The sequence below is a fragment of the Alosa sapidissima genome, chromosome 7, assembly GCF_018492685.1.
Source record: "Alosa sapidissima isolate fAloSap1 chromosome 7, fAloSap1.pri, whole genome shotgun sequence".
Classification (NCBI taxonomy): Eukaryota; Metazoa; Chordata; class Actinopteri; order Clupeiformes; family Clupeidae; genus Alosa; species Alosa sapidissima.
This window is the reverse complement of record NC_055963.1, coordinates 34,802,341-34,830,044: the sequence shown is the minus strand read 5'-3', so window position 1 is coordinate 34,830,044 and position 27,704 is coordinate 34,802,341. Positions and strand designations below refer to the sequence as shown.

The following is a 27,704-nucleotide window of genomic DNA, read 5'->3' as shown; positions in this document are numbered from 1 at the left end:
GGGCTGTTCTCAATGTTGCCTTAAAGGGCCAATCACAATGGGAGGAGACCGTGTTGGCCTTTGAGTGACGCATCTTAGAACCAATAGATAGAAAGATTATTGTTTAGGTTGGTCGAGAAATAGGCTGTAAACCAATTAAATGATAGGATGGGAGGGAAGCTCTATCGGAATATCGTCCGGCTTCGTTCCCCATTCCGTCCAGTTCGATCGGCAACGGGAGCGGAGAAAAGAAAGCTGAGAGCCCGAAGGCAGCAGCCCCCACCACCGCCGGCCCAGGTTACCATCTAGCACCGGGAAACACACTAGAGAGCCACCGCCGGCACAAGTCTTTACCAACCAGAAACCATCATGAGCAGCGAGGCCGAGACACAACAACCGCCGCAGCCTGCCGCCGATGCGGAGAGCCCATCCAGCCCGGCAGCCGCAGCTACCGCGGGGGACAAGAAGGTCATCGGTAAGCTAGCTAGCTAGTTGGTTCAGTGGGGAAAAGTGAATACTACTACTTAAGTTATTTGATGTTCACTGTTTCTCGAAGTATAATATAGCCTTAGGCATTGAAATCAATATGACTGCTGTCTGGTTGACCTGCCTATCGTTAACGTTACTTAGCTAATGGTAGCCAACACGATGCATGATTGCTATGTGGCCATAACTTTATAGTAGCTACGCTACTCAACGTCCCTGGTTAGGTCTTGTGGCTTCATCTTAAGTTAGTTAGTTAACAAGAAACCAATTTTTAAGTGATCAGTGATATAAGACTTTCAAGATTAAACGTATCACGTATCATAAATTACGTTACTGTTCAATATATTTAACGTTGAACAACTGATTGGTAATGTTAAAGTTAGCCACCTAACGTTGGTTAGCTTGTTAACTTGCTGTGCTCGGAGCCTTTGTAGCCACTGTTAACGTTAACTGTCGAAGTACGGCCGCTTATTTTGTAAGTTTAAATTGAAACGTTCACATATGATTCTAATTCTACTTCCAGTGTCTACGTTCCATTATTGGGTGATCAGCTGTTTTACTAAACTGTTCAGTTATGTGGCGTTCTGTGAGAAGCTAATGTTAACCTAGCGGCCTGTCCTCGGGAACAGGCTAGACAAGTCGGCCTAGTACCAAGCTATGATTGCTGAAGTGAGGCAGTGATACGTGATAAGAGCTTGAATTTAAACAATGAATTCTCAATTTCTACGTCTAATTCGCTGGATTATGTGACATGGCAGCCACTAACATACGTTTACCGTTTGCATCACTGAGATCCTTCCATTCGAACATGAACTAATGGGAATTAACGCTTGTTTGCGAATCTTACGAATTTGTAATAGTAACATTAAGGAATCCCTTTCTATGTTGTAAGTAAACGTAGGTACAAGTTGCCACATGGCTCAGTGGCTCTGGTAACGTTGCTCATCTAACATCAGCCAGCCGGCGGCTAGGATGTGAGCTTGGCCTTGATCATGACCCTCCTCCACCGGCCGATACGTCTGGAATCAAAACTCATAATTCTTTAACCAGGCGTTGTAATGGTCCCCCTAACGTTTCACCAAGAGTGTAAATGTGTTTAACGTTACACGGTCTGTTTGCTGCATTTTCCACCTTTGGAATTTTGTTTGGTGACCGACATTCCAGTAGCGTTGAATTAACTTAATCGCACAGACAGCCCTGGCTATCATAAATAACTGCACTGCAGATGAAACTGTAGCTAACTCTGTTAGCCGAACCTTTTGTTCATGAGAAAGCATGCCAGCATTTCACCCCAACTCAAATCAGCCTCTGTTGGAGTGGACATCGCCTTTATTGGATCACGATCCGTTCCACGCATGAATGCCCCTAACAACAAGTATAACTGATTGGTAATTTAATAACGTGCGGTACGGGTAATATTGGCCATTGTGTTGGGCCTTTTGCGGCTATGGTTGCCCGTTGAACATTAGCGCACAGGAGCTAGCTTGAGCCTCCAAAATGTCTGCCATGATATTCGGGATGTAGGGATTTCTTTTGTGTGGAGACCTTGAACGGATTTTTTTTAGGTACTTTTGTTTGAAATGTCACAGAGCACGCCATCACCCACTGTGACGATTTTTCGTCTAGCTAGAAATATAGAGAATTGAACATATCATGCTGAAGCGCAGTTGTAGTTAGCATTAGGTCCATTGGGTCTTAAGCTACTGGCGCATCTCCAACCACATGGTTGAAAACCAATGAGCTAGCGCTAAAATGCTAACCAGCTAGCGTAGCTTAGCCTCTGATAGTACATCGCCTTGATTATACCAAGATTACGCCGAGCGTTCTGTTCATTAACGATCGCGATTTGCTTAGTGTTATTGAATCCAGTGATTAATATTCCCCTGAGGTCGAGCCAAATGAAATATTACGCATCCTCAGCTGACCTCGAGCATGATGCGATTTGAGTATCGTAAACTCCTTTAGCCACGGCATTGAATGAGCTTGGCGTAGCTACCCCGCGGGGACAAGCCATCATACCACGTGTAACTTTTTGAATCACTTCCTTGTTTCTTTTTTACCAGTGTTTCCTGGATACGTTTACAAGTATACACGGGCGGGCACTGCGGGCTAATGCTGTGTTGGCCAGCAATTATTGTAATGGTGGAACTAGTTGTCCTATCTGAACATTCTCAAATAGGGAGTGTTGTTTGTAAAGAGGGGTCTTGTGTCTGGTCAGTGCTGTCTGAATGGCACAGCTGTCGTTGTACTGCAGGCATTTGCATCAGATGCTATAAAAAGATTGACAGTTGACAGTTAAAAATAACTTTCTTACAAACTGCCCAGTGACCCTGGACTGCTGACTTTCTTTGGCCATCACCTGCTTGTCTTGAACTGTTCTGTGTAACTGTTTTTTCTGGAGGCGCTGCTTTCCTGTTAAATTTGAAGGCCTGATGTAAAACATTCATGTTTTTTTTTTGTTTTTTTTTTTACAGCAACAAAGGTCCTGGGGACAGTGAAGTGGTTCAACGTTCGGAACGGCTATGGTTTCATCAACAGGTAGGATTTCTTGGCTAATGTGATATGTGGGTCAGCACACATCCTCAATCCTATTACAGCTTTGATATGCTTAGAGAGCCACGCTCAGTCTGCTGGTGGCACGCCATTGTTTATTGCCACCTCAAAGTCTTTAAGCTGCACAGCCATGTTTCTCAATGGGCTTCTATTGGGGGTGCATGCAGCTGCCATATGGAATCAGCCACAAGCTTTATAAAGACTCGCTGTCCTCATTTTCTCAGGAATGACACAAAAGAAGACGTCTTTGTACACCAGGTAAGGAGGCACACATCACACGCTCTGTCGCCCGTGTGTGTTTTTATTAAAGTGCATCTCCTCGGGTGGAATGGGAAAGAACAGTGTGCTTTTTGTTTTGACCCCCAGACTGCCATAAAGAAAAACAACCCAAGGAAGTATCTCCGCAGCGTGGGGGACGGAGAGACTGTAGAGTTTGATGTGGTCGAAGGGGAGAAGGTCAGTAGTCGCCCAAAGCATCTTGGCTGAGCTCACATGCTTATGCCTGGTTTTGTGTGTATATTTACATCTACACGTTAGAGCTCCTATTAAATGTTCTTTCAATCACCTGGAGTGAAGTTTGTAAGTAACACATTGGTGATGAGTAAAACTTCCATATGTGTGTCCAACAAGGTGGAGACCTTGAATGGATTTTTTTAGGTACCTTTGTTTGAAATGTCACAGAGCACGCCATAACCCACTGTGGTGATTTTTCGTCTAGATAGAAATATCGTGTGTTTTATGACTGTGTCCACAGGGTGCAGAAGCAGCAAATGTCACCGGCCCAGGCGGAGTCCCAGTCCAGGGCAGCAAGTACGCAGCGGACCGTAACCGCTACCGACGGTACCCACGCCGGAGAGGGCCCCCGCGCGACTACCAGGACAACTTCCAGAGCGATGGAGATGGCGAGGGGGAGGTCCGGGAGAAGCGCGAGGGAGGAGCGGAGAGCGCCCCGGAGGGGGAGGGTCCGGCCCAGCAGCGGCGCCCCTCCTACCCCGGCAGACGCAGATATCCCCCTTACTTTGTGCGCCGGCGCTATGGACGCAGACCCCCCTACAGCAGCGCCCCCCGTGGGGAGATGACCGAGGTGAGATGAGACACACACACACACACACACATCAAATCACAAAAGGTTTCGCACTGCGGTTTCTTAAAACTTAAAATCTGCTAGATGAGTAAGTGCTGTGTGAACAGGAGGGCTGTGGACTAACGGAGTGCCTGTGTGTGTGTTTTCAGGGTGGAGAAGGAGACGACAACCAGGGTGGTCAAGACCAGGGCAACAAACCTGTGCGGCAGAACTACTACAGAGGCTTCAGGCCAAGGTTCAGACCCAGGTGGGGGGGAGTGTGTGTGTGCGCCAGGCTGGTGTCCTGCTCTGGGGGAGCGGGCCAGTGGACTGACCCAGGTCAGGGTTCGGAGTGTGTAAAGCACCAGACACTGACTCGGTTCTGACTCCCTCAGGGTAGGATTACACTTTGGTTGAAAATGCTCCAGGGCCAGTTTGATCATAAGTGGACAGCTGAGACCCATATACACATGTATCCAAGGTGGACAGCCACAGACTTGGTTGACCACATGTGTTTGTATTTCACGACTGCTAAAGTCCCATCCATTAGGACTCTTATTGGTGGGTACGCATCAGAATGTAAAAAAAGAGATGTCAGACCACCTCTGCAAATGGTGTGAGTGATATAATCACAGTGCATCTTGGTGGTGATTTACACCTGTATTTAGGGCTGTCCAATTATGATGAGATCGCCTAAAACGCATTATAAAGACTTGTATAAACACACTTCAGTCCTGTTACTCAGTAGAAAAGTAGAACTATGTTGCCAAGGTGAACAGTACTAGCCTAGCTGCAGGTCTCATATCTCTGTTCATTTTCATATCACTGAGACCCTAGTCTGGTGTCTGACAGTACACTAACGTTTCCCTCAGCCCCTCTTTCCTTCAGGGGATGATGGTAGTTTTGAAATCAAAAGTGGGTGTGGTAAATGGTAGTAGCAACACCTGCAAATATCAAAAAATTACAATCGGAATCATTTAAAAATTCATGTCCATGCTAGGAATCCCTGATCAATGTGATTTCTCATTGGTCCACCATAACCAATGGTTTTGAAGGGAACACAAAGTGTTACGGTGCTAGTGTTGGGAACATTTTCCAATCATGAGGCCAGACGCTCTTCACAAAGTGAAATGAGGTGGTGACTCTGGAAACCAGGCTATGTAAGCACATCAGTGGGCTGAGCCCAGCCTTTCCAGCATGACACCCAGGTGATAATGCTGAAGTTGAGCTAAAGCCAGTTGGCATCCAAGTTGGCTGCCACCATCTTTAAAATGGCATTGGACAAGTGCTCTATGGCAACCAGTGAACTGGTGGATGTTCCTATGAGCTGACTGCTTCTAAGCAGTCTTCTGAGCTGATCCACATTGACGACATTTGCGGCCATCTGTAAAGTGCTATCTAACCTGAAAATGTGCCTTGAAGCAATGTTGATGCCATTTGTAGCGATGACTGCAGTCAGTTAAGTTATTTGGCTAAGGCAACCAGCCTAGCATCAGCCATTGATATGAATGCCGTTTAACCAGGTCTATATGACATGTCTATATGACCAGGGCTATACAGTGTAGCATGTTACAGAAAAGTCAGTCTGTGCTATGGATAATGTAAGGTTTCTAGGCCAAGTATACTTGAGTATACAAGGAATTTGATCTCTGCATTTATCCTGTCAGTGAATGAGTGAACACAGTGAGGTGAAGCACACACTAACCCGGCGCAGTGAGCTGCCTGCTACAGCGGCGCTCTACATGACCCAATGCAGGAGATGCTTCCTCACTCTCCCCAGGTCTGTATGACATGTCTATATGACCCATTTATTGAGCATCAGCCACTGAGATGAATGCAGGAGATACTGCCTCACTCTCCAGAGAGTCTATATGACTCCTCTATGGTTGGAGCCACCATCAGCTCTCGTGCAAATTGAGCAGTGCGACCACATCTCCACTGCCTCCTGCAAACCCGCCTCTGTGCTGCCAGCCTGGAGCCAGCTGTGTGTGTGTGAGAGAGAATGAGGGGAGTGTGTGTGTGTGTGTGATGGGGGGGGGGGTCTGTGTTTTAAGTGGTTGTGATGTGTGTGTGTGTGTGTGTATGCGGGGAGTGTGTATGATGGGGTTCATGTTGCAAGCGGGTGTGTGCGTGTGTAGTGTGTGTTGTAAGCGTTCGTGGTGTGCGTCTTTTAGTAGGGGCCCGCCACGGCCGCGGCCAGTGCGTGAGGGCGAGGAGGACAAGGAGAACCAGGGTGACGGCGCGCAGAGCCAGGAACCCCGGCAGCGGCGCTACAGACGCAACTTCAACTACCGCCGCAGACGCCCCCAGACCGGCAAGCCTCAGGACGGCAAGGAGGGCAAGGCCTCCGACGCCCCCGCCGACAAGCCCGCTCCCGAGGCCGAGCAGGCCGGGCCCGAGTAACAGCACACACACCGGCTTACCATCTCTACCATCCTCCGGGTATGCACACACACACACACAGGCTTACCATCTCTACCATCCTCCAAGCGCGCACACACAGGCTTACCATCTCTACCATCCTCTGGACAGACACACACACACACGGGCATAACACCTTTCTCTCTCTATTTGCTGTCCCCCTCTCTGGGACTCTCCATTCACACACCATACTTTAGCTCCCCTACTGTGATGGTCATAGATACTGATATGGCATAAAACTAAAATTACTGCTGCTGCTACCACTACTCCCTTACTGCAGCTCGGTAGCATTGCTGCTGTAATGACCACTAGAGTAACTGTTGAAACTGTTCCCTGACCAACGCATGCTTCCTGCTCTTGACTGATGTCCTCTCTGTTCTGTGTGTGTTGGTCAAGGCTGGACCCACTGACCCTGAGCTCTCCTTCTCTCTTGCAGTGAGTGATGTCAACACAAAGAAACATCAAAGATGTGAGCAATAAGAACCAGATTTGACTTGACGATCGTCTAAGCTTGCAACTCGCATTTGACCAGATTTCCACCGATTGCCTGCAGGATCTATGCAGACCCCTTTTTTTCCATTCTTTTTACGTGACAGCTTAGAGCTCTGGGGAAACAGCAGCTGCTTTTCTAAATCGGTCTTAAGTTTTTACACCAAATGGTTTTTAAAGAAAAAAAAAGTAATTTGATATCTGGTCAGTTTGACATTTTTAAATAACTTTTTATGTATTCAAACATGAATTTTGACAAAAAGGCAAGCTCAAATAAAAGTCAAAGACGAACTTTACCATTTGTCTGGACTCAATCATTTCACGTGAGGCAGGTGAATCACTGGTCACCCCACAATGCTGAAAAGACCTGGTCACTTAGTGAAGGCATGAAGTGTGTATTAACTATACCCTTCAGAATGACTGAAGTAACTTTTAAAAACTCATACATACATGAACTGACACACAATCATACATGCATTTTAACAGAAAACATCTAAACACATTTTTAGAACAGCCAGTTTAGTGTTAGTAAATGTCAAGTATTTAGCCACAAGTACAAACACAGGAGTGGAGAGGTTTATGGAGGTTAGTGCATCTCCACACTGTGCCGCCCTCCAGTTGTACAGGCAGGGGCGAGTCCTCACGACTGTCCAGATATATAGTTAAAGGCTGCGGTCTGCTGGTGTGTGTGGGTGTTGGCTCATGTGTTGGTCCCCTGTTGTCCAAGACTCCTGTTGATTGTGTGTGTGTGTGTTAGACTATGGTCTCTTTGCGCAGGCGCTCCATACGGCTTATGTTGCACATCATGGTGATGCGGCTGGTGATCTGGCTGGCGCAGGACGAGGGGAACCAGCCGCGCTCCGCATCACGCATCCGCTCCCCGTGGCACCACCCTGCACCACACAACCAATCAAACGTCAGCTTACTCCACTCTCAGCCAATCACACAACAGCTTGCTCTGGCTACCTACAGCTAGCTCACTCCTGGACGAGGCTGGTTTCTGTATTGAACTCCACGTAGCCCTAAACTCCGCTGTGCACCTCGCTGAACAAGATATTACTGTTTTTTTGAAAATGTAAAACTTTTTGAAGTTTTAAAAAATGTGTTTTTATTTTTTTTTTATTTAGTAAAACAAATCTGTAGTATACAAAGCAACATTGGATAACATTACCTATCTGATTATTAGGTCTCAAACACATCACAGTAGTGTAAAGGATCCCTGCATTGTAAATGCTTCTAGACCTCAATGTCAAAGTGTAGTTGGTGATGAGTGTGTGTGTTGGTGATCCACACCTTCCACCTCCTGCTCCACGATCACCACCTCTGCCTGCTGTAGACCCAGCTCATCTGGAGTCTTCGGTATATAGGCCTTAGTGGCTTCGTACTGCGGCAGCTCTGAAACACACACACACGGGTCAGTAGCATGAGCAGCACAAACACACTGCCAGCAGTGGACATCAGATCGGGGAAATAAAGCAATTCTCCCAACAGCAGCCGCTCATTTCCTGTGTGATTTGCTGCCACTGAGCCGCACTTTACACACACGCACATACGCTGTCACACGCTTGCACACACACCTTCCCACTCACACACGTACACACCCCTCTTATTTGCACAGGGCTTTGGGCGCCTCGTAAACCAGGCGGCGCTCCCAGGCAGCCCCTGCGTCTCCTCACACTGGTCATTACCAGCAGTAATGAGGAAGAGATTGGACCTGCTACTCCTCATAAACCTCCACTGTGTTTACAACATTCATGTGTCTGTGTTTATGGCTCAACTTCACACCTCTGGTTATAAGTCGGTCAACACAGCGGTACAAATACATGTAAAGGTGAAGGCAGCCATTTTGGAAAGAGAAATCACCAACCGTCTCTGTTTGTGTCGCGCTCTGCTCGTCTGTGCTCCCTGAGGGCAGTCACCCAGCGAGCCTTATCCAGTCTGCAACACACACACACACACATTTAGCAAGCCTTACAACACCCACTAAACACACCCAACACATTCAATCCTCTAAGTCATCCACTTAGCCCAATCTAGGCTTTTAAGCATGGACAGAAACAGACTTTACACTAGAGAATCTGTAACCAACACAAACAATGTAATCACTTGGCCAGAGCATTATTAAGACCCTGGGTTATAGCACGCCTCAATGGCAAAGCTGTTTCTTTTCCATTCTGAGTACAACCACTAGATGGAGCCAGTCTATTTTTTTTTTATGTGTACTGATAATATTTCTGTCCAAATTAGTGATTTACTGGGAGGGTGTATGTTGTGTGTGTGTGTGTGTGTGTGTGTGTGTGTGTGTGTGTGTGTGAATTCTAAGACTATTTAAGAAATAAAGTGTGTGTGTGTTTCCCTACTTGGACTCTGCCACCAGGCCGATCTGCTCCTTGTGCCCGGTGCTGTTCTGGGCCATGACCACACGCAGCTGCAGGGGGTTGGCACCGCTGCCCGGCTCCTCGTCCACACACACGTGCTCCAGCGTGGCGTAGTCCAGCACCACAAATGTCTCCTCGCTATACACACACATAATGCATACATGTATTAGGTGTGTGTGTGTGTGTGTGTGTACACACACATACACACACACACACACACACACACACACACACACACACACACACACACACACACACACACAATATATATACAGTATATATACACATGTAATAGATGCATTTGTTAACACACACACACACACACCCCAGCATGGCACAGTCTAGCACAGTCTCTGCACTTCACATATAAACACATACACACAGCACAGCCTATAACTCTGACGTACAGCTTGCAAAAGTATTCTACCCTCATCACTATTTTCTATATGTACTTCTATGTACACATATTTACCTAATCAGTGTAATCAATATAAAGATTTTAATAATCTAAAATCCCATTTGCATAAGTATTCAACCCCTACACCTTAATCCATTTGGTGTAATAACAACCCAAATTCATATGATGTGAGACAATATCGCCTTTGTACATTGTTTTGCAGTGATTTCCCCCAAGTTTCTCTTTGTAGAATTTGCATGGATCATCTAGGTTGATGGATAAAGCTCCGGCACTGTAGTGCCACAAACTCTGTGTTGGATTTCAATCAGGACGAGGGCTTGAGTCATTCTAGAAAATTCCCCTTCCTGTTATTTGAGCCTCTCCAGTGTTTAGCTTTATTTGTGCCTCAGGTTACTCTAACGAGTTGGCAAAGCCTCTCCCCAACCTTAGCTTTGTGCCTCAGTTTTGCCTTAGTGCTTTAGTTTTACAACGGACTACAACAGGTTTTCCTTTGATATTGTGTAACATGAATGTCTGTTCTTTGGTGTCCCAATCCCCATAGGTGAGACATATCCCCACACAATGACGTTACCACTGACAAGACTTCACAATTGGGATGGCATTTCTTTAGTGTTCATCCTTGTTAGATTCACACTACATGTAGTGTTTTGAGGATTGGCTAAAAAGCTCCATTTTAGCATCAAGTGACCATAAAACCTTTCCCCATATCTTAAGCAACATCCATAAATGCTTTAAAGTGGATCTAACTTGTTAAATCACACACACACACACATCGAAGATGATATCAGGCTGGTCGCTGATGCTGCGGTCTCTCAGCTCAGCTCTCTCACACACACACACACACACACACTGCAGAACACTGAAAACCTGTGTGTGTGTGGCGGGGGGGCTGGAGGACAGGAAACATACTGGGAGCCATCAAGGAATTCCATGCATGCCAGAGGACCTCCCTCATCTCTCTCTCTCTCTCTCTCTCTCTCTCTCTCTCACTCACACACACACCCACACCTCTCGTATAATCACATTCATGGCCTCAGTACACACACACTCTCTCTCTCATCTTGTCCCACCTCCCAACACGTAGAACGTAGAAAACACAAACACACATTTTTCCTGGCTCTTGTTACCCCCTACACAGACAAAGCCACCCTCCTCTTCACCACAAACACGCACGTGCTTCACACACTCTCCTCTTCACCACAAATACACACATTATTTTCTTCATCATGTTTCTACACATGCATACACACAGTTCTTTACATTATTTATATTCATACACATCTTTTACGCTACAGTGCAAATTGCAGTGAATACTGTCTCCTTTAAACATGCATCTGGGCTAGTGGGCTACATCAGGGCCCCATCAGGACTACATGAGAGCTAAGTCAAGGCCACATGAGGGCCACATCAGAGCTGAGTCAGGGCCACATCAGGCCAGAAGCCCCGTAATCTCAGAGGCTCGTCAGCCTAACGCTGCTGATCCGGCTGCACGTCTGGCTGAATCTTTATTCTGAGCACACATACTGGCTCTCTACTAAGGAAATGAGCAAAACACACACACACACACACACACAGGCTCTCTACTGAGGAAATGAGCAAAAGACTGTGACTACCCTGGGCTCTTACACACTTTCAATATAAAACACACACACACACATACACACGTGTTGCGGTGCCCCAGGCCCTGAGCTGGACGTACCCCTTTTTCTTGGTGATGATGAGGACGTCATTGAAGAGGAAGAGGAAGTAGCTGCGGTGGCTGAAGGCCTTCCAGAAGAGACTGAGCTCCTCCGTGCACACCGCCAGCTCTCCGCTCTTCACCACCCACCGAGACGACGACACCAGCGGGAACGGCTGCGCGCACACACACACACACACACACACAGATCAACATACTCATACAAACATACACACCGCTCACCAAGACCACGACATCAGCGGGAACAGCTGCATACATATGCACACACACAGACACATGAACATACTCACACACATATACACACATGTGAACATACTCACACACGAACACACATGATCACGAACACACACACACATACACACACACACACACACACACAAATATACTCACACACAAACACACATAGATGTCACCTAGAGATATATTAATGTGTGTGTTTTATATAGGATTCATAGCGTCCCACAGCGGTACCTTAATCTTGCCGAAGTCCATCTGCTTCTGGATGCTGTACATCTGCTCCGTCCTCTCCATCTTCCTCGCCCCGTCATTACAGCTCTTCACCAGCTACACACGCACGCACACGCACATGCACACACGCACGCACGCACACGCACGCACACACACGCACACACACACATATGGGTGTGAGCTCAGCAGATCAGATCAGACACACTGGGCTAACATCAGCTGATGTGGGTGATGGCTCTGTGTGTGTGCGTGCGTGTGTGTGCGTGCGGAGGAACCCCTACCTTACTGATAGCCTTGAGAGCCCAGCAGGCAGCAAAGTACTCTGCAGTCTGAGCAGGAGTCTTCTGGCAGATGGTCTGCACAGAGAGAACACACAGGGCTGAATAATAATAGGGAGTGAAAGAAGTTTGTTTGTTTGTTTGCTTGATGGTGTGTGTGTGTGTGTGTGTTTGTGTGTTTGTGTGCGTGTGTGTAGAAAATAAAAAAATGGTCGCACTCCAAAATATGCATGTGTGTGTGTGTATGTGTGTACATATGCATGTGTGTGTGTGTGTGTGTGTGTAAATGTGAGTGTGTGTGTGTGTGTGTGTATATACTGACGTCCAAGAGCAGGGGCAGTCGTGTGACTCTCTGCATGGGCAGGATGAGGAAGGAGATCATGGGTAGAGATCCACACTCAGGGCTGCACTCGATACGCTTCAGAGCCTCCTTAAACGCAACGTTACTGGAGCTGCGCGCGCGCACACACACACAGAAAATATATGGTTAATCAGTCAGTGGCCTAGTGGATAGTACTAAATATGATCATTTTTGTCCAGAGCAGCGGTCACACAATGACTGGTAGTGTGTGTGTGTGTTTACAGGAGCTTCTGTAGTGTCCTCTGCTGGAAGGTCTCGTTGGCGCAGTAGACGATGTAGGGCTCAAAGTGATTGGTGGCGTGGTTCTGGACAATGTCACTGATGTCTTGGATGACGGGATGGATGGTGTGGCGTTTCTCCAGGTCCTCAAAAAACCTGCAGGAGTAGAGGAGAGGAGAGGAGAGGAGAAGAGGTGAGGAGAGGAGGTGAGGTAAGGTGAGGAGAGGAGTGGAGGAGGTGAGGTGAGGAGAGGAGAGGAGAGGAGTGGAGGAGGTGAGGTGAGGAGAGGAGAGGAGAGTCGGATGGGAAGAGGAGAAGAAGAAGGGAGAGCAGGAGAGGGGAAGAGAAGGGGAGGGAGTAGGAGGAGGAGAGGAAAAGAGGAGGACAGAAGGAGAGGGGGAGAGCAGAAGAAGAGTGAGTCAGTCATAAGCCCATAACTTCTGTTCATTCCTACAGGAGGGAAAATGGGAGAAGGGAGCAGAGATGGAGGACAGGACAAGGTGTGTGTGTGTGTGTGCGTGTGTGCGCGCGTGTGTGTGTGTGTGTGTGTGTGTGTGTGTGTGTGTGTGTGTGTGTGTGTGTAATGCAATCTTAATTGCTTTTCATAAGGCACCCAGAGGAATTGCACAATGACACTTTTTTTGAGTGAAATTAGGTTCACTTGAGACTCCGGTTGTAAATGGCAAGAGATGACAGGTAGGGTTGCCATGACGACACATCCTGCTTGCCAAAGACACACTTGGCACACAAACCCATCAGCCAAGATCAAAACAAACTGTTACAACACAAACATACACACACACACACAAATATTTCAGCAAAATGACAAATGGCTCACTGTGGGAACGAGCATGTGTGGATTTTTCTGATAATTTCTGTCTCTCTGCTGAAAACGACCCTTATTCATGAACACACACACTCATCAAACAGGACAGACATGGGAGATACACACACCTGTGTGACCCCTGCAGTACTGAGATACACACACCTGTACGCAGGGCTTAAAGCAATAAGGTAGGTAACAGACATTTATGAGGACGTCATATATACTGTAGTCTCATTGCCTATTTTCCAATCTGAACACTTTAAGCCCTGTGTATGACCCGCAAGTTATGAGACACACACACCTATATGACCCTCGTGACGAGACGTGACAAGAGGATGACAATATAAACACCATAGACGTGACGAGAGTTGCGAGCTGCATGATTAATTAATTAAGCTCATTGCATTTGTTGAAATTGCAGTTTTGAATCAGAAACGATTAGTGGTGCAACCCTAGACTGAACCCAGCAGTGTGCTCTCTGAGAGCCACTGAGAACCTGTCAGGTCTGTATGTGTGTGTGGGTGGGTGTGTGAGAGAGTGTGATTTCCGTCCAAGCTGTGGAACCAGTTTTCCTTAACCTGTTCAGACCTGCTCAGAAACACAGCTCCAGACTACCCACACACACATCGGTATTTACCACACGCACACACAGGCACACACAAGCACACACACACGCACACACACACACACACACACAAACACACCTGTGTGTGATCACCAGTCTCTGCTATGAGTGAGGCCCTACTGAGAGTATGTTCTTCTGCAACATGCTGCTCTTAGACTGTTGGTAAAAATATTGCATACCAAAGTGAAACATGAGATCCAGTCACGAAGAAGTACAATCAAGATGCAGAGTTTAATTTGGCTGTATACAGGAGAGAGGCACACACTCTCTCTCTCTCTCTTTCTCACACACACACACTCTCTCTCTCTCTCTTTTGCTCACACACACACACACACACACACACCTATATGACCCTCGTGACGAGACGTGACAAGAGGATGACAATATAATTCCGGAGAGGTCACACCCAACACCTGCCACTGACCATCGACGGTGCTGTGGTGGAGAGAGCGAGCAGCACCAAATTCCTGGGGGTGCACATCAGTGAAGACCTCTCCTGGACCACCAACACTGCATCACTGGCGAAGAGAGCTCAGCGCCGCCTGTACTTCCTGCGGAAACTCAGGCGAGCAAGTGCTCCACCAGCCATCATGACCACATTCTACCGAGGCACCATTGAGAGCATCCTCTCCAGCTGTATCGCTGTGTGGGGCGGAAGCTGCACTGAATACAACAGGAAAGCCCTGCAGCGCATAGTGAACACAGCTGGAAGGATTATTGGTGCTTCACTCCCCTCCCTGAAGGAGATTTACACCACCCACCTCACCCGCAAGGCGACCAAAATTGTGAGTGATGCAAGTCACCCCGCTCACAATCTGTTTGATCTACTGCCCTCTGGGAAGAGGTACAGAAGCCTGCGCTCCCGCACTACCAGACTCACCAACAGCTTCATACACCAAGCTGTAAGGATGCTGAACTCTCTCCCTCCTCTCCCCCTTCCACCCTCAGCTACATAACATCCTGGACATTGGACCCAAAATGGCCGCCTGCACTACTCCACTTGCACACTTGTACACTTTACAACTTGGTGTTGTTGTCCTGAAAACACAACACTTCTGCTGCTCTTACATAACTTGCACCACTATGCCACTTTCTTTCTTACTTAGGTCAAACAGAACTACCCAAGCCTTTTATTGGCCTGACTTTGCACTAGTATTTTATTGACTGTCTATGCACAATTTCAACCAAATTTTGCTGCTCTTATTTTTTCATTATTATATGTGCCCTCTTATTTACTTACTTTTTTGTTTACTTGAATGTTATGTTTGTCTGTGGACCAAAATTGGTAAAATATGTCTTGTCTTCACCGTGGGATAGTGAGAAACGTAATTTCGATCTCTTTGTATGTCTGGAACATGTGAAGAAATTGACAATAAAGCTGACTTTGACTTTGACTTTGACACACACACACACACACTCTCTCTCTCTCTCTTTTGCTCACACACACACAGCTGTTGTTGTGTGTGCTCTCTGTCTGCTGTGAGTGGGGCACACTGTTCCTGCACACACAGACATCATCAGGAATGTGATATCTAGCTGCTGCCGCCTCCACTTAGATACAGAGGGCTATATTTTAACGGTCTGAAACGGAAGTGTCTTTGCGCAAAACGCAAGTCACTTTGTGGGCGGGTCTTGGGCGCTGATGCTATTTTACCGGCGGGATATTTGACTGTTGCGCCAGGCGCAAATCTAAGGGCCTGTCCACACGGAGACGCTTTTTAGGTTAAACGCAGAGGTTTTGCTTCGTCTTGGCCGAGCGTCCAAACGAATCCTGTAAATGCACTGCCCGAAACCGCACTTTTCTGAAACCTGGTCCCAGAGTGGAGAAATCTGAAACCGTAGCCCGTTTGAGTTGGTTTAGACAGCGAAACCGCACATCCTGCTTGCGTATCGATGATGTCATCGCCACACCTCAGCTGCCCTGGACTGGACTGGACTTGCCTAACAATACTAGTTTTCATACATGACATTACCTACGATTACACTCCGTTAAGATAAATATCACAACTGATACTGCGCAGCGCCGATAGCTTATGACTTCGTGGACTGAACACTGTTTTTCCCGGTGTTTTTTTATGCATTCTAGCTACTGTCAGTGACGCAAGAGAACTTAAGTTATTAGGAAAGTGCGGTGTAAGTTTAGGCTACATTAATTTGTGCGTAGTGTCAGTGTCATTCATTTATTTTACATGTCTTACAACATATATACATGCATTCACAGTCGAGTGAAATCAGATATAAGCATACAAAGACGCTTAGAACTCACGTTAAGCCGATGGTAGCACACTGAATGCGAATGCACGATTTGCTGCAGGCAGAAGTATTGACTGTTACTAACGAAGGTTTTATAGCAATATTATAAATGTGGCGACAGAATAGCCTACAACTTGGGTAAGCCTTGCGTTTAGTAGCCTAATTGCGGTGATAGCCAAAACTAATGTGAATCACGGACTATCCTACAACCAAAGAAAGTAAAGGTGATTAGTAGGCCTACCTGCGTTAGCCAAATAAAGGACGGGACTGCACCCTTCACAAACCGTAAAATAAAGTTTATTAGTTTTACAGTTGGCTACAGTTGACAGTTCACCATCAGTCCACACAAACAATTCTGGTTTCCTTGAACTAGCCATTTCGTCGTAGCCTATTCTGTCTGTTTTTAAAGCGCACGTTTTGCAAGTTTTGGTGAATTTCTGTAAAGACACAGTGCCACCTATAGGCCTGGGGTATGAAGTAACGTGTTGAGTCGTGTTGAGATGGATCCGTTTGGACGCAAATATTCTTGATACGGTTCCAGGGAAGACGGAGGGAAAAAAGATCGGTTTGGTACGTGTGGACTAGGCCTAAAATGGGGTGGTCTGAAGTAGCTACATTAATCATGGGTGTGGTTTGGGCGTAACGTGCAATAAACCAATCAGGGCGTCATCTCACATTCCCTTTAACAACAGGCACGCTTGTTCCATAGCTGATTGCTATTATGGTGGAGCAGCCAGGAGCGTTCACAGCGCTATAATTTTACTGTTCAGTTAGGAACTGTCAGCTATTGATTTTTCCTCTTGACAAAATGTAATACAGAATTGTCACAAAGACATACTTTCCGATGTTTTGGGATCACTCTCACTGAATCACGAGATTATGAATGCATGGTGATATTTTTGCTATGTACAATGTAATCTAACATTACCTCTCTATAGACAATGCATATCTTCTGTCAGTTAATCTCTTCCCGTGCTGCCGCTGGGGCATTTGGGTTAAATGGCATCGACATGCAATTCAACATCACGTCTCCTTAAGTCATCTAATATTTCCTAATTTATGTCATCAACACATCCGTGATTCGTGAAAATGTGTACGCTAGATTTCACATCTTAATGGACACCACACTGATTTCCCTCGAGTGGTAATATTTTTCTTTGAAATTATGTATGGTTTACCGATACAATATTTTCTGTTAAGTAGAGTTTGTAAACACTTTATCATCAACTTAATGCACGCACAACATTCGTTTGAGCAGGAGAGAGAATGGGTGCAGCAACTACAGAAATTGTAGCCATACTTGCATGCTTTCTTGTACTATTTGCTGGTTAACAGCTCATAAAAGCTGATTTAAGCTAATTCACTAACTCAAGACTTTAAGGCCATCATGGATATAAAACGTTTTTTGAAAATAACGAAAGGATGGAGGGAACATAAAGCTTGGAGTTATTTCAGATGGGCTACAACAAGGTAGGCAAAATTCTGGTGCTTAAAACCTTAGCGCAGCTGGAATAATGCTTAGGCTGATGTTAAAGCGCACGCGATGTTTAAAGCCATACATAACGGTAAATTGGAACACAACTAAAAGGTAACTTTGGCCTTTATAAGGCTGTATAAAGTTGTCCAAATGAATAGGTCATAATTAGGCGTTGTTGTTGTAAATATATTGCATGTAGATGTTGTAGGCTACTAATTTTTTAGGTCACCAATGCACGAACAAAACCGGGAAATGGACAAATATTATCACGGGGGTGTCTGTAGATTGGTGTGCAACACATTCATTCACGCAGGCCCTCAAAATAGCATCTGCATTTGCGCCACAGACTTTAGACCAGGGAGTTCCTGGTCTGTGGCGGAATTGTTTTCTGAAACTGCAAAATATCAACAGTTTGCGCCGCAACACGCCCCGTCTTTTCGCTGAACCGCCCCCGTGGGCGCAATCGAATTCCCTAATTTACAGGCACGTACCTGTGGAGGGAAAATTCCAATATGCGCTGACTGCAAAATAGGAAAGACAAAAGCGCGAGTATACAAAGTCAATTGCGCTGGGACGCACGATAGAGCCCAGAGTGTCTTACACCTACACCCCTCTCTCTCTCACACACACACACACACACCAGCACCACTCTAACTAATCTACACACATCTTTCTCTCTCGCCCCCACGCACACAAACACACAAGCAAGCACACACCCACAACCTCTCTCTCTCACACACACACACACACACCGGCAGAGAGCGGCGGTAAGACAGAAGCGGGCTCTTGGGCCCCCACAGCCCCGTAGCTATGGCGACGTTGAGCGGAGCGGGGTGCTGACCTCTTGCTGATACTGTGGATGACGGAGATGTTGGAGAAGAGGTGGTGGTGCTCTGTGGTCGTCATGGTGCTCCGCAGCTCCTCGCTCTTCTTGAAGTGGCGCACCAGGATGCTCAGACTGTGCTGGTACGAGTGCTCCGACGTCAGGATCTCAAAGATGGCCTGAGACACACACACGCACACACACACACACGCAAAAATGCACGCACACACACAAACAGAAACACACAAACAAGTTTTTACACCAAAGTTTTTACACAAAACATCTCACAGACACACACACACAGCTGAAGGCCTGACTGGAGGACAGACAAACTCACTGTCTGCACACACTTAAGGGCTAATCACTATTCTACAGGCATTATATATAGGGGAGCCACACAATAATATCAATATGATTTAAAAATAGGATTGGTATAAAAAGATTCCCTAGGGGTGAGATGGAGGAGGGGAGTTCTCATTAGACTGATTTCCTGTTTTTACTCTTCATGTTACTGTTCTCACACTGCCACCCTGCTTATAGGCCTAGGGAGGAGTGGAGCAGCAGGTCACCTGCACGCACGCACGCACGCAGCAGTAAATGCCCTTGGAGCGTGATACAGTTAGTGTGTGTGTGTGTGTGTGTGTGTGTGTGTATAAGGAAACAAACACTGTGTGTATTCTGGGTGTGTCCTCTTTGAGATTCACGAGGGTGGACCTTGATATTTACCCAGGAGCAGCGTTGTGTTCAGACAAAAGATAACGACTAAGCTCAGCACAAACGCTGAGTGACTGTATTGAGAACTACAATACCAGTCGATAGAGTTATACTCCAAACACCAGGCAATCAGACAAAACAGCTTCACTAAAGACCTTCACACACACACACACACACACACACACACACACACTTTTAAAAAGAAACACACACAGCTGTCTTCCACACAAACACAGACCCAGTTAGACACTGTGTTACTGCATACTGTCAATCTGTGTGTGTATGTGTGTGTTGTTCTTTGTTGGGTGGGGGTGGGGGGTGGGGGTGAGGACTGTGACCCATAGAATGTTTACACACACTAATCCACTCCCACTGAAATGCACAAAGGACAAAAAGAACAAGAGTTTGGTCCTCTGGGAGACCTATGGGGTGTGTCTGTTGACTAGTGTGTATATCTGTGTGTGTATCGGAGTCTGTTGTTCTCCATCTTCCTCTCAACATCTTTCTCACGGTCTCAACATGTGTGTATCTGTGTGTGTTTTAGACTAGTGTGTGTGTGTATGTGTGTGAGACCTGTGTGTGTGTGTGTGTGTGTGTGTGTGTGTGAGACCTCTGGGTGTGTGTGTGTGCGCTCTCTCTGTGTGTGTGCGTGTGTGTGTGTGTGCTCTGTAAGCGCTTTCAGACATACGTGTAAGAAAATGAAAACGAAGAAAACCCAACTTTGTTCCAAGCTCCTTACGTAAATGCAATAGACAAATGGGGAGAGGATGCTTTTGGAAAAAATAAACCATGAAAAAAACGAACAACTTCACTGTTATGTTAGTATTTTGTTTGTTGCTTAAAAACGTTGTATGATGGCCTTGAAGTCTTGAGTTAGCCTGCTAAATTGGCTGGTAGCCTACCATAATGTTTGTGCATGCTCTCTCTCCAACGCAAACCAGATTTGGGGTTCTATAGCCAAGTAATTCTGGTACATATCGTTGAAAACAGATACATGTGTTTATTCGAAGCACACATACAAATACTGTAGGTCAATTTCAAGTGCGCACTTACGTGACTTACTCCAAGTATTAGCCTACGCCAAATAGATTTCTCTTCTTTAGCCTACATAATACATAGGCTACACTTTGTAAACAAAAATCAGCTGTGACAGGCAGCGGCCGCATATATTCTGCGTCATGTCTCGCATCTTGTGAACTCTACAAGCCCCCACCCCTCACTCGACAACCACACGGAGATTCTGTAATGTGCGTGTATGTCGTTCACACATACGTCCGTATAAGGTCAGTATAAGGTCCGCAGGTTAGCATCATATCTGAGTCATCCGAAGGGTAGGACCTCCGTTTGACAAACCTCCGCATATACTCCGGAGGTTATATCTGAAAGCGCTTTGTGTGTCCTCTGTGTGTGTGTGTGTGTGTGTGTGTGTGTGTGTGTGTGTGTGTGTGTGAGAGTCCTCTGTATATGTGTGTGTGTGTGTGTGTGTGTGTGTGTGTGTGTGTGTGTGTGTGTCTGGCTCGGGTCTGGCTCAGTAACTCACCTCCTGGCGTTTGCGCTCCTCAGGTGAGATCAGCTCCAGGATGCCTGTGTCCTTCACCTGGAGGAGAAATGGACGACAGAACGCGGTCAAACAGATGGTGGCATCATACTGCAACTTGCTTTCCAATTAAATCACCTCCCCTGGACACATATCCCAAGATCCCCTGGACACATACAGGGCTTAAAGCAATAGAAAAGTCTGTGCCTGAAGTTATCAGACATTTATGAGGACATCATACTGTAGCCTAGTCTCATTGCCTATTTTCAAATCTTAAGCATACCAGCTCACGCCTGAACACTTTAAGCCCTGCACATATCCCACAATGCCCTGGACACATATCCCATGATCCCCTGGACACAGACTGGAGAGGGAAGAGGGGACAGGAAGTGTAGGGGGGGAAGGTTTCTTGAGAACATGTTCAGATCATACACCTACACACCTGACACCTGTTGAGTTCACACTCTCCCCCTGACTCTTCCCCTGGCAGGTCTCAGCTCTTCCTCTTCCTCTGGCTTCCCCCCACCCTCAGCTCCTCTCAGCAATATGATATGACTCACTTACAGCACTGACCTCACAGCACTTACCAGCCTCACAGCACTGGCCTCACAGCACTGAGCTTACAGCACTGACGATCCTCACAGCACTGACCATCCTCACAGCACTGACCTCACAGCACTGGCCCATACTCACAGCACTGACCATCCTCACAGCACTGACCATCCTCACAACACTGACCTCACAGCACTGGCCCATCCTCACAGCACTGACCATCCTCACAGCACTGACCATCCTCACAGCACTGTACAAAAATCTCACTCATTACAAATGTTATGCAACCTTTATGTAACATTCACAACGGGACAGCTCATCAATAGCCTTCAGAGATGGCAGATGACTCATAGCGGGAGTCCATGTGATGCAACACACACACACACACACGCACACACAGAGGACTTCCCTGTCTTTCCTCTCTTTCACAAACACCATTAGGGTTATTCCTTTCTTCCCTCTCTTTTCTCTCTTTCACAACCATCATCCCTCTCTCACTTCCTCACCATTCCATGCTCTCTTCTCTTATGCTCTAGTTTCCATATTCTTAATGTGTCAGACAGGGCTGGGCAAACTGTGTGGCTCGAGGGCCACACTGGGTTTTGAAAACTGGCCTGCGGGCTGCACAACACCCCCCCACCCCAATGACACACACACACACACACACACAAATACATTTTGTTATAGCCTATCATTTAGCATCAAAAGTATTTGTTTTAAAATTTTAATTGCTTAAATAATACTGATAATTTCATGCTGTTTAACACATGTATAAATTGTGCACTGTCGCCTTAAGAACAATTCACGTTTATTTCTCAATGATCTTCTGCCTGCTCCGCTATGGTTAGTGCTGTACCTACGGCTGGGCCCCCTCACAGTTTTTAAATGGTCAGTAGTGGGAACTACTGTTGCCTTCATGATTTAGGCTACTTCTTATAAGGAGATATCAATTATCAACAATGACAAGCCAGCTGGAACCTGCTGCTCTCTCTCCGTCTCGTGAGCGCAGACGCGTTCCCAATTAAATGGAGTAGTAGCATAACGTTCAAGTTAGATCTGCTGCAAAGAAGATAACTAAGAGTAGGCCTCATCTCTATTTAACATGATGTTTTGACATTGACATTGTAAGCGTTCTCTAGCGAGCAGCCTGAAACCAAATTAAATGCTCGGCGGGCCGGATGAAAGTGCTTGGCCACAGTTTGCCCACCCCTGATGTAAGACATATTACTACAGCTATTACAATTCATGTGCTACTTAAACATATTTGATTCAAATAGAATGTAGAAGCAGCTTTTCATCTGCCACACCTGAGGTTCTATCTGTCTCATTTGAAGCAACTCATTGGCTGATGGGGTCAGAACTGTCTCATTTGAGGCAGCTGATTGGCTGAGCGCTGTCTCACCTGAGGCAGCTGACTCCAGGTCATGTGGGCAGGGCGGTAGTTCTTCACCACGATGCCCTGGTCCTCTGGCGGCGGTTCCGTCTGGGTGAAGTCCTCGTCAGTGTTCTGCAAACCTCGCTCCTTGATCTCCTGGTAGAGGCGCGGTTCTGTAAGAAGATATTTATCAAGTTAGAAACACGAAAACTGCAGCTTAGAACTTCACATGTATGTCTATTCAATTCATTTGGTCCAGACTTTAACACCATCCAGCTTACAAATCGGACACCTATTCACACATCTGAGAAAACACATGCCTGAATAAAGCTTCAGCTGTGAGAACTGTCCACAGGCACAACAGTGAGATGCCTGATTGTGAAGTGGGTTTTAGTCAGATCAGTTCATGTTCCTCCAAAATGTCTCTCAGGACTAAACCCCTCATCCATCTAAACCATCAGACTAAACCCCTCATCCATCTACACCATCAGACTAAACCCCTCATCTATCTAAACCATCAGACTAAACCCTCAACCATCTAAACCATCAGGACTAAACCCTCATCCATCTAAACCATCCTCAGACAGAAACTTGCTCTTTGTGCTCATGAAGCCTCTTAACAACTTCAGGGTGAGTCTGTCTTGAGCAAGGCACCTAACCCCTCACTGCTCCCCGAGCGCCGCTATTGCAGGCAGCTCACTGCGCCGGGATTAGTGTGTGCTTCACCTCACTGTGTGTTCACTGTGTGCTGAATGTGTTTCACTAATTCACGAATTAGGATAAATGCAGAGACCAAATTTCCCTCGCGGGATCAAAAGAGTATATATATACTTACTATACTTAAAACTGACACTTACGATCTTTAAACGACCCTCCGTGCTTCTGGTTCCTCTTCCTCCCAAAGGTTCTCTGCCAAAGATATCATCATCATCATCAATATCCCTTTACGGTATATGTGTAACACATTTAAATATCATATCACACTAAACATTGTAATATTAGATTGTAACATATGACATATGTTGTAAATGGTATGACACTAATGGTGCATGTGTATGTTCATGTTTAAGTGTACAGGGCTCCGCTTGGGTGGGGAGTGCCGTGTGTGTGTGTGTGTGTACCTTGCATGCTGGTCTGTGTATGCGTACCTTGCATGCTGGTCTATGTGTGTGTGCGTGCGTGCATGTATGTATGTGTGTGTATCTTGCATACTGGTCTGTGTGTGCGTACCTTGCGTGCTGGTCTGTGTGTGTGTGTGTGTGTGTGTGTGTGTGTGTGTGTGTACACCTTGGGTGCTGGTCTGTGTGTGTGTATGTACCTTGCGTGCTGATCTGTGTGTGTGTGTGCGTGTGTGTACCTTGGGTGCTGGTCTGTGTGTGTGTGTATCTGTGTGTGTGTGTGTGTGTGTATGTACCTTGCGTGCTGGTCTGTGTGTGTGTACTTTGCGTGCTTGTCTGTGTGTGTGTTTGTGTGTACCTTGCGTGCTGGTCTGTGTGTGTGTACTTTGCGTGCTGGTCTGTGTGTGTGTGTGTGTGTTTGTGTGTACCTTGCATGCTGGTTTGTGTGTGTACTTTGTGTGCTGTTCTGTGTGTGTGTGTGTGTATGTACCTTGCATGCTGGTCTGTGTGTGTGTACTTTGCGTGCTGGTCTGTGTCTGTTGTGGGTACCTTGCATGCTGTTCACTGTGTGTGTGTGTGTGTGTACCTTGCATGCTGGTTTGTTTGTGTACCCTGCGTGCTGTTCTCTGTGTGTGTGTGTGTGTGAGTGTGTGTGTGTGTGTGTGTGTTTACCTTGCGTACTGGTCTGTGTGTGGTCGGTTGCGGACTTGGTGCCCTCTCCTCTCCCACCGGTCTGAGCGTGCTCGCTTCCCTGCGCTCCATCGCCATGGCGTCAGCACTCAGGCTGGTGACGGCGGCGCGGTACGACTTGTTCCTACGGTTACGGCGCAGCGCAAACCCATCGCCGTCGCTGTCGTAATCCTCCCAGGACAGGTCGGGCATGTGCGACACACACTTGGCCTTGTGTGTGTCCAGTGCGCCGACCGGCAGCGTGACCACTGTGGTGTGGTGGCGCATCTTGGGTCGGCTGGACTGCGCCAGGCTCTTGGGGATGAGCTGGGCACTGCCCAGTCTCTGGGCCACCTTACTCTGCGTGCTGAGCACCACCTGCGTACCTGCTTCTGTTTGTGTGTCTGTGTCGGGCGTGTGTGTGTCTGTGTCGGGTGTGTGTGTGTGTGTGTTCAGTTGGAGGTCAGACCTGAAGCGTTGTTCCAGCAGCAGGGGTGCCGTGTCCCCCGTGGAACCGTCAGAGAGCCTGTTGGACATGACGCTGTTCTGATAGAACCTGGAACCTGGCCCACGTTCTAGCACTGCTGAGAATCCACTCAAGCTGCACGAGAGGTCTCTCTTGACTCTAGGTTCTGATGTGGATTCTTCTCAGGCATACAACAATGAGCCTGATCTGTGTCTCTGTGGGCTGTGTTCCGGTGCTGACCCAGTTCCTTATGGGATGTGTTCCGGTACTAACCCAAATCTCAAATGGGTTGAGTTCTGGTATTCTCCCGGTTCCCTGTGGACTGTGTTCTGGTACTGACCCAGTTGCCTATGGGCTGACCGGCCCTCCCGGAGCAGGACGTTTGATGTCCCCGCTGGTGCCCCAGGCTAGAGAGAGAGGCTCCGCTCTGCAGGCTGGGCGTGTTGAGACAGATGTGTGGAGGAAAGGGCACGGTTTATCTCACGCGCTCCACGCAGCCTTGCCAACAGCAGGACGGCACGGTTAACAGCAGATCTCGTCTAGTTTATCAACAAGAACCTGCAAGGATGACAGAGCCCATTTATATAACGAGTCTCCCTATTGCAAGACTTTGATTGCTGTATTTTGTACTCTTGTCAAGGAGATACGTCAAACATTAACTTGAAATCAGGACGTTTCCAAAGCCTAGGCAAAATATGGTCTGAATTTGCTATACTGTACGTCAAAACTGTCCCAAGTCCTTAGATGTGAATGTCAGTTAATGAATCTGAGTGAGACCCCCATGTTCTCCCCAAAACAGTGAACAGTAGCCCACAATCTGATTAGAGCGGCTCAAATACCTCACCGGATTGCTAATACCCCCGTTTAATCTGCACATATTTCACTGGTCGAACAGGTTTGGCGTTACACTAAACAAACGGTCCTCAAAGCTGGTTATACTGTGAATGAAAGTTGCAAATACGGTTAAAGACAAACACGCCAAGGAATTCACGATTGTAGGTAGGCCTAGGTACACTTAACACGACATGGCCAAGTGTTTGGATTATGCGTAAAACAAATCTTTAACGAAACTACCCAAATCGTAAACTTTGAATCAACAGACCTGTCAAAGAACCTGTAACATGTTGTCAGGGCATATTTCCAAGTAGCCGCTCGACGTTCGTTCAGCCCGTACATTTTAGTGAATAAAATTATTCCGTGCAATCTGAATCAGCATTGAGACCGATGTGATACGTCTGCGGTATGCTTTCTTTCCCCTTGGACTCACGAGTCAGACAATCACAAGGAAAAAAAGTAACCAAGGTGAAACGGACACTTACCCATAGCGGTGACATATTCCCAATGGTTTTACGCAGGCTATGCTTTGGATATCCTTCTAAACAGTCCTGTATTTTCTGAGAACAGGCTAGAGTAGGTTTACCTGTCACCATAGGTTTCTCAACTTCCTCCCCGACGCACTGCTGCCCGAGGTCTCCTATCTGTGCGAGTTTACGTCACCACAGGTGAAGCAAATGTATACAGGTAGACAGGAGGCTCATTAGCACAGAGACTGGTAAGAATGCACGATTAAATAATACATATGCCCATATGCAATAGTTTAACCTAGCTTATTCACGGACATACTTGAATGACAATTATAGGGATAACACAATTGTCTGAGCTGAGTTGAGTCCTTGAAGGGCTAAGCCTACTGCCTCTGCTTTAAGCCGCAGAATATTTCGACGAAAAAAGTATACTAGAGACACTGAGTGATTTACATTCATAAATATATTAATGTCTGATCAGAACATGCACACTGACATTTTGGAACTTTCCGTCTCAATCAATGTATTGTGAAACAGCGCCCTCTGCTGTTGAAAATGATGGCCTACACCTATATTTGTGAATCGGCCTGCCCAATAGAAATAATTCGTGACATTTGGCTAAACAGTAGCCTAACTCTGATGAGACTTTTCCCATGATATATTACAGAAAACAAAATAGTTTATAATATCAATCCTGTCTGTTACGTCACCTTTCGGTGGAGACGGTGGGATCTGACCAGCAAAGTGTCAAATGGATATGGTTCTGTCTTACAATTCATCCATAATTCTGTGACATTATTAGCATCTCATTGTTCTCTAGGCCTTATCTATATCTCTTATCCTCTATTCCCTACAGCTGCCACCATCATGCTTCAAAGCAGTATACTAGGCCAGTGGTTTTCAAACTGGGGGGCCGCGAGGGGGTGCCAGGGGGGCCTCAGCAAGTTGGAAGGAAAAATAAATGAAAAGAAAAAAACAAATAAATACATTTGAAATTGTTTAAATATACCTATTACTATGAGGGTTGTTATACAATGTCATTATAATAATGTCTCACATATCTGAACATTATATTTTCCATGATAATGATAGCTCTCATATAGCAGAAAGCCCCAAATGCAGTTTTTTTCACACTGTAAGCTCCATTGCGAAG

General features: G+C 46.6%; 2 protein-coding genes across 5 annotated transcripts; one reads left to right on the top strand and one right to left on the bottom strand.

Annotated features, from left to right (window-relative positions):
* Window positions 1-184: 184 nt before the first annotated feature.
* Window positions 185-7,287, top strand: ybx1 (Y box binding protein 1). 2 transcript variants are annotated; one of them, XM_042097193.1, is made up of 8 exons: window positions 185-454; window positions 2,940-3,003; window positions 3,243-3,276; window positions 3,385-3,474; window positions 3,773-4,102; window positions 4,252-4,349; window positions 6,256-6,523; window positions 6,939-7,287. In XM_042097193.1, the coding sequence occupies exons 1-7, from the start codon at window positions 349-351 to the stop codon at window positions 6,482-6,484; spliced, it is 951 nt and encodes a 316-aa protein (XP_041953127.1). In that variant the 5' UTR covers window positions 185-348; the 3' UTR covers window positions 6,485-6,523; window positions 6,939-7,287. The 2 variants fall into 2 exon arrangements, with proteins under 2 accessions (XP_041953127.1, XP_041953128.1); XM_042097194.1 differs by having other exon boundaries at window positions 186-454; window positions 4,252-4,337.
* arhgef16 (Rho guanine nucleotide exchange factor (GEF) 16) lies at window positions 7,201-27,402 on the bottom strand. Of its 3 annotated transcripts, none has more exons than XM_042097190.1 (15): window positions 26,567-27,402; window positions 24,785-25,805; window positions 23,852-23,903; window positions 23,022-23,167; window positions 21,071-21,127; window positions 18,835-18,995; window positions 12,816-12,968; window positions 12,555-12,684; window positions 12,236-12,310; window positions 11,958-12,050; window positions 11,487-11,641; window positions 9,352-9,507; window positions 8,859-8,929; window positions 8,285-8,386; window positions 7,201-7,884 (listed from the first exon to the last, which is right to left on the bottom strand). In XM_042097190.1, exons 2-15 carry the CDS (start codon window positions 25,316-25,318, stop codon window positions 7,745-7,747), a joined length of 2,025 nt encoding a protein of 674 aa, XP_041953124.1. In that variant the 5' UTR covers window positions 25,319-25,805; window positions 26,567-27,402; the 3' UTR covers window positions 7,201-7,744. The 3 variants fall into 3 exon arrangements, with proteins under 3 accessions (XP_041953124.1, XP_041953125.1, XP_041953126.1); XM_042097191.1 differs by having other exon boundaries at window positions 26,668-27,402; XM_042097192.1 differs by lacking the exon at window positions 26,567-27,402 and adding an exon at window positions 26,350-26,534.
* Window positions 27,403-27,704: the final 302 nt, after the last annotated feature.